Source organism: Lipotes vexillifer, unplaced genomic scaffold (assembly GCF_000442215.2).
Source record: "Lipotes vexillifer unplaced genomic scaffold, Lipotes_vexillifer_v1.1 scaffold743, whole genome shotgun sequence".
Classification (NCBI taxonomy): domain Eukaryota; kingdom Metazoa; phylum Chordata; class Mammalia; order Artiodactyla; family Lipotidae; genus Lipotes; species Lipotes vexillifer.
In genome coordinates this window covers 775,248-782,360 of record NW_006779070.1, presented here as the reverse complement: position 1 = coordinate 782,360, position 7,113 = coordinate 775,248, and the positions used below count along the sequence as shown (strand labels likewise).

The window sequence follows — 7,113 nt, the reverse complement described above, 5'->3', positions numbered from 1 at the left end:
CCATCCTTAGTCTCCAGAAGCTGCTGTTTCCCCTTTGGGGCGCCCCCAGAGGCCAGGGAACGTCGGAGGCCAGGGCGGGGAGTGAGGCAAGGAGGTCATCCACCCAAACCAGTGGCTGGTGGCGAATGGGACAGAGGTGTAGACGGGGCTCTGTTTGGGCAGAACCCTGTCTGCAAGAAGGGGCCCTGCAGGCAGGTGGGCAAGGAACCCCACCCCAGACCCAGCTGAGCTTCCCAGTGGGGCTGTCCCACCCTGAGGGCACAGGGGAGACGCCCTCCTCCCACCACCTCCTTCCCGGACCCAGGACAGGACTCACCAGAGCATCTGAGGGAAACCATTTGACCAGAAGTACAGCTGCCCCTGCAAAACAGAGGCAGGGCCAGCAGGAAGCTGGGCGGGGTCCACCCCAGGCTGCACACCCACCCGAGGGCCTGGAGGAGGGTGTCGTTTTTGGGGGGAGCAGTAGAGGGGGCCTCTCTGTAGCCACAGCCACCTGCTTCCTGACCCCACCCAAGCCCCCAGGCCCCTGCTTGTAGCAGGTCTCGGGGACAGCAGCTGTGCTCTGCCCAGTCGTCCCAGGCACACAGGACTTCGTGATCCTCCAGTTGGATTTGGGCAGGGCCCAAAGTTACAAATGGAGCGTTCGTTAATGTGAAAATCCGGCTGTTGCCACTAAGGCCCGTGAGCGATGTGAACTCCGCGGATGAGTGGGTAAGAGAGTGAGTGAAGGGACTCAGTTCTTCACCCCGTGAAAATGACTCCACTCTCTCCCAAGCCCTCTGCCCGGCCCTGTGTGCTCGTATGCCTGTTCTCCTCTTTCCCCTCCTCTTTCTTAGCATAAACCTCAACTCCTGAGAGTTCCCTGGCGGTCCAGGGGTTAGGACTCGATGCTTTCACTGCTGAGGGCCCAGGTTCAATCCCTGGTTGGGGAACTAAGATCCCACAAGCCACATAGTGCAGCCTAATATAAATAAATAAATACATTTTAAAAACACACTGTTAAAAAGGAAAAAAAAAATCAACTCCCTTTGGAGCAAAGCCCTCTTTCTTGACTTCTCTCTTGCCCCCAGCGTCCTAATGCCTCGATTCTACTAGTTTCCCAAATCCACGGCCCCCTGGCTCTCCTGGCAGAGTCAGTCCCACCCCTACTTCCCTTTGCCCATTAAGGTATCTAAGACAGGGACCCCACGTTCCCCTGATCGGCCCACAGGGGACAGGAGCTGGATAGGAGGGGACTGAGGTTCAGACGGGAACAGTGGTGAAGGGGTTAGAAGGCTTTAGAGCAGGGACAGGAGGAGGCTGCTGGAAAGCTGGAGGACACCCAGGCAGGGTGAAAACCCACTCAGCTTGCACCCACCCCCAGGATTTGGGGAAGGGGCCATCCCAGAGCCCTCTCTTCTCTGGAGGGTCTCCAGGTTCCAGACAGTGAACCATCTCTCTCCTGAGATAGCAGAATTATCAAAATAAAGTGCGGCAGGGGTGAGAGGGACAAGTTTGGAGACAGGAACCTGGTTTCAAGACTTGGTTTGGCTGCTTATCAGTTCTGTGACCTTGCACAAGGCCCTTTACTTCATTGAGTCTCAGTTTTCCCACCTGTAAAATGGGAATAGGAGTACCATTTCAAATCCTCTGACAATAACACCCAATCCTGCCGTTCTTGTGAGGGACAAATAAGATGATGTATGTGAAACTTTGGTGGGTAGGGCTCCTGTGAGCTGAGTTAGCAATTTCTAATTGGGAAATATTCCTCTTTGTTGTCCTATCTTACACCTCCAGTGTCCTCGCCACCAGGCTCTCATGATAGGAAGATTTTTGCTGGATTGCTCACCAGGAAGTGAGGGGCATCATTCAGCCCCCTGAGAAGCCCTACCTGGGCTGCCACACCTCCTCCGGGAGGCCTCCCAGTCTAGGAGAGAGCTGAGCAAACTGCCTGGAGCTGTTGAGCCTGATGTCAGACAGGTTCACTGCCTTGTGGTCTGTGAGTCTTGGCAGGGGAAGGGAATAAAACGGGAGGAAATCAGCTTTAAACTGACGATCAGCACGAGAGATGGGGGTTAAGTATAACCGGAATGTGATACCATACCAGTGTAGTGACTGAACAAGACTTTGACAATGACCTCTTCTGGGATTTATATTTGTTAAAAATCAAGGATGTTCAAAGGAGAGAAACAGACTGGGGCACCATCATGCCCAGAGGCCAGGAGATGACCAAAATGACCTCTTGCCACTTCCTGAGTACTTTGATGGTGACAGACGCATAGAGGTCTTCAATGCTCCTCCCCCACCCACCAGCTCTCCACCCTCCCTAGGCCCCACTTCTGGCCCCAGCTACCTGAGATGCCCAAGTCTCCGGCAGATCCGTACCCCCAGGGCAGAGCTCCAGCCCTCGTGGCAGACCAGGAGCCAGTCTGGCCGGGCCCTCATCTGCACCTCCAGCAAGAAGTCCTCGGTGTTTATTCTGAAAGACACTGAAACCACAGCATGAAAGCCACATCCCACCTGCTGTGGGATGGAGGGGCGGCATGGGCAGGGCGAGCCGGACCTGGCCACCATGGGACCTAAAGAGGCCTTCACGATAGCATCTGGGTCATCCCATATCAAGCTCCCTGTTCCCCAGGGAGCCAGCCGGTTCTGAGAACAAAATAACCCCTCTTTGCGCAGCCTTTTAGGTTTGTGTTTTAACCAAGTGCTTTTAAACGTGCTCCATCACTAAGTGTCACAGCAACCCTGTGGGGTGAGAATTCCCATCCTCCATATTCTGCAGAGGGAAGTAAGGCATGGAGGTTAAGCGACCAGTCCTAGGTCACAGGATCTGCAAGTGATGGATCCAGGTCTTCTGATTTCAAATCTCATGACAATACTAGTGATGGTTCCTGTTTATTGAGCATCTGCTTTTTCCACGCTCTGTGCTAAGCCCTTTTATTTTATGCTCTTATTATGCTTCCAACTTCATGCGGTAACTATTTTCATCTCCACTTCATGGAGAAGGGAACGGAAGCTCAAAGCAGTAACGGAAGCAAAGGCACACACAGCTATAGCAAAAGCAGGCTCCAAGCTGACCCTAACTAACCTCCGTAACTGATTCTATCCGCAGCCTTAGCAGCACCGTATCTGCTGACCCTCAACTCTTACCTGGAGGGGAGGGGACAAGGTTTAGGTGCGGGATGCGGGGACAACGTGATAAGACGTACCCAGCCCTCTGTGCGTTCTTTGTCCCTGGACCCAGACCCTTGCCGGCCCTGCGCTGGCCCCCCCACACACACACCTGGTTTCTCTTCCCCACACTGCAGCCTCACGCTGCCCAAAGGGCGAGTCGCCATCTCTCCTGGCAGCCTGGGCTCTTGGCCATGCCCCAGCTAGAGATCAAGACTGTCCCCCAGGAGTGCTGAAAGCCCTAAATCAGAGATCAGCTCTACAAGGCTGGGCCGTGGCTCCACCCTCACAGTACAGGAGACACAGGTGGGTGGCAGTGAACTCGTGGCCCTTCAGTTTGGTCCTCTTGCCCCCAGCCAGAAGGGAGGATCCCACAGCTGTGTAGGGGCCCGGGGCCCAGGTGGGAGTCCTGCGACCCTGGGGGGTGGCCCACCTGCTCTGGGAAGCGAGGGGAGCAGGGCTTCCTCACCGCTGGCCTCCGAGCAGTTTAAGCTCATATCCTCATCCTGCAGGGTCCCGGGAACAGGCTGAGAGGCAGCTGGCCACAGATACAGCGCTTCAGAGGACAAAGACAAGGAGAGACTGGGGGAAGGAAGGGATTCCCCTAGGAAGGGGCCAAGGAGCAGAGCAAGGGACCTGCAGCAGAGGGAGGCAAAGGCAGCCTCTGGGGGGCTCCTCACCGCCCTGCCTGAGCCAGGCCCCCTGCAACGTGCAGAAGAGAGCCATTGCGCTCTCAATGTCTCTGTCTCTGTCTCTGTCTCTCCCTCTGACTGGGAAAGATCTCTTGGAGAAGTTTGACAAGGGCCTCCCTAGATCATCCACTTGAGCACATTTCTCACTGTAGGACTGAAATGTTCTTCTTTATGGAGAGCCCGAGTCCCTCCTGCTGGCCCTTCACCCCATTTCTACGTGCTGTCTACTCAGACTAGATGGAAAAGACGCTCATCCCACCTGCCTTGAACACCTGCTCAGCACCTGCTCCACTCTCCCAGCATCCCCCAGATCCTGTTGTTTGCCCCTCCCCTGCCACTGAAGGTCCCAGCACTGACCTAGAAGCCAGGAGCCAATGCTTGCACCAGCCAGCACCACCAGGGCTCCCAACGCCGCCCAGCCGCGCCGCCCTGTGCACCAGCGCCCTGCCCAAGAGACAGTGGGGGACAAGGGCAGAGGAGCATCTGGGGACCCTGCCTCCGCCTGCCAGCCGCACTTCACCCCGAGGCACCACCCCGGGACCAGACAGCCACCGACTCTCAGCGGTAGTTTGCACCTGCCCGCCTCCCCCTGCCCCATCATCCTGGGGTGGGTAGGGGGCAGAGCTCTGATCACTGGAGCCTCGGAGCCCACTCAAGCCCCCAAATGGGAAACAGCAAAAGCAGGTCTGGGATAAATAGTGAGACAGCGTCTCATCAGTCATTTAAGGCTGACCTGGGAAGATCTGGGGAAAAAGAATCTGGAGGATGTAGGAAGATTGTCCCTTCACTGCCCCCACCCTGTCATTCCCCGATGGCCCAGTCTGGCCTACTGGGTTGCTGCTGGGCCTCAGGTCTCCGCAGTGGGTCTCCTGGCTCTGCTCTGAAGATCCAGGATCCTGGACTCTCCTCTGCATACTGGGCCTCCATGGGGGCTTGGCCATCCAGCATCAGGCTCTGGGGAAATGGCTGTCAGTCACTCACCAAGGAGAGAAATCACCACCGACCACAAGAAGTCCCCACTCTCTAACTCCAGCCGGGCCCTCGTTGCCACTTGTGAGCCTTTTTTCATCTTGGGGACTCCATGTGTGTTCCCATAGATGCCCCTCGGGCCTCCCGGCTCTCCTGGAGCCCCTTGCTCCACCCACCTTTCTCTCACACAGCCAGTAAGTGTCAGAGCAGAGACCTGAGCCCAGATTGGGCCAACTCCAACGCCCGGACTCTTCACCACCCCCTTGGAAGTGGTGACATGGTGGCATGGAAGACATCCACTGAATCCCTGAACATCCCTCCTCAGATCCTAAGATCCCATCCTTCCTCATTCCCTCCTATCTTGGAGGAAAAACTTCCCCTCCCCTACGAATCATGCATTCATTCACCCAGTAAATAGTATTCAGCCCGAGTGGACAGTCCACGGTGGGGGATACTGTAAGTTCAAGGTAAATTAACATGAACCTCCACAACCACCGCCTTAAAGAACCTACTTGTGAGTCCTGAAGATAAGTCATGTAAACAAAGCAGCACAAGTTCAGTGACAGAAGAGAAGTTCAGTTTAACTAACACTGGAATTCCAAAGGAGAGCTTACTTCTTGTTGGGGAGATCAAGCAAAGCTTCCTGGAAGAGGCAGCCTCTGAGACAGGCCCTCATAGATGAATAGGGTTTGAACTGACATATATGGTCATTGGGTGTTCCAGGAAAAAGGTGTTGAGGAGGCAAAGGAATGGGAGTAAGAAAGCATAGAGTGGGGAAGGTCAGACATTTGCCTAAAATTCATGTGCCATGAAGAAGAGTAATGGAAAAGTAAGATCTTGGCAAAAACACTGGACCAGCAGTTCAAAGCTAGGTCTACAGCCTCTACTGTATGAACTTGGTAACTCATCAGCCCTCCAAATTTCAACTTTCTCCTTTACGAAATAAGAGTGATAACCCCTGCTACCCATTGAGTAGTCTCCCCCATCTAGCTTTGTCTCCATTCCTTCTCCATGCCAGAGCAATCTTTCTAAAATGCAAACATTAGCAAGTTAACACCGTCTTTAAAGTATCTAATGATCTTTGTAGGCTTCAGGGTAAATCCAAATCTCCCTTGCGTAGCTCACAGCATCCTCTGTGATCTCGCCCCTCCTCGCCTCTCCATCCTCACCTGGAAGCACTAACTCCTCCACAGCGTAACTCAGGGTGATACTAACACACATGCCTGTCCTCAGCATCCTCACACACTCTCACACCACGGAAGCCTGGCACCTGCTGTCCCCTTCCCCGCATACTGACTCCTATGACCTTGCAAGACTTTCTTCAACCCAGGTAGCACCTATTGTGACCCTCTATTATGCTCATGTACTTTTCTCTCTCTCTCCTTCCTCTCTGGTCTAGGCATCCCAGAGTCTAGCTCAAGGCCTAGCACAAAGTGGGAATTCAGTTAATGCACACTGAATAAAAGGAAGGAAGGAAGGAAGGAAGGAAAGAAGGGACGGAGGAAGAAAACAGATTATGTGGCTGAAAGGGTTTTATAAAGTACAACACAAGTATTAAGTATAATAAATAATATATTAATAAGAAATACATATAAACTATGGGTCCTTTCTTTAATGAATTTATAATCCAGTAAAGTAGAAAGAGTCCCTTAAAGTTGAAATAAGTCCCGTCTCCCCTGCAGACCACCTTCCCCTGTCAACACGGCTTGGTCTAGAGAGAATTCCAGAGCATGCTCAGCCTTTCTTCCTGTCTCAGTATCAAGGGACCCTGGCTTGAAGTTCAGCCTCTGAACAACCTGGCCTCACCTCGGGAGCTGCCCCACCTCAACACTCACCTGCCCAAGGCCATGTGGTAGCCTCTGCAAAAATGGTCTTTAATGGTACAGGACTTCTTCGTCCTTGTTTTGAGGAGGAGTTCATGTAATAATGATTTGCCAAGTGCTGCCTACAGGCAAAACACCTGGCTAGGCATATGGGCGACAAGAGTGGGAAATAAAAGTCACACCCGGGGAGAACCAAACCAAGAGTTTGACCACACGGGTCCCCTCTAGAGCCCCCTCTCCTCTGCACCAGAGCTGCCAGAGGAGACTCCTTCCAAGAGCCTAGAATTCCAAGGGTGGGGTCAGGGGTGGGAGTAGAAAGAAAAATAGGGCAGAGCAGGGTATGGCCTTACCATATGGGTCCGTGGCAATGCAAAACCTCAAGGTCTGCTAGGTAACATTCTGCTCCTGTTCTTGGATCAGCATTGATTAAATAGCCCAGCCAGCTTGGTTAGAAGATGAGGGCTCCCTAGTTCACA

General features: G+C 53.6%; 1 protein-coding gene across 1 annotated transcript in view; it reads right to left on the bottom strand.

The window, feature by feature from the left end:
* The window catches only part of TMPRSS5 (transmembrane serine protease 5), a 65,014-nt gene that overhangs the window by 48,195 nt on the left and 9,706 nt on the right, over nt 1-7,113 (bottom strand). The window contains exons 2-7 of the mRNA XM_007452223.1: nt 4,676-4,799; nt 4,203-4,301; nt 3,587-3,709; nt 2,333-2,468; nt 1,871-1,984; nt 317-360 (exon numbers count right to left, since the gene is read on the bottom strand). Coding sequence (XP_007452285.1) covers nt 317-360; nt 1,871-1,984; nt 2,333-2,468; nt 3,587-3,709; nt 4,203-4,301; nt 4,676-4,799 — 640 coding nt within the window. The remainder of the gene's footprint in view (nt 1-316; nt 361-1,870; nt 1,985-2,332; nt 2,469-3,586; nt 3,710-4,202; nt 4,302-4,675; nt 4,800-7,113) is intronic.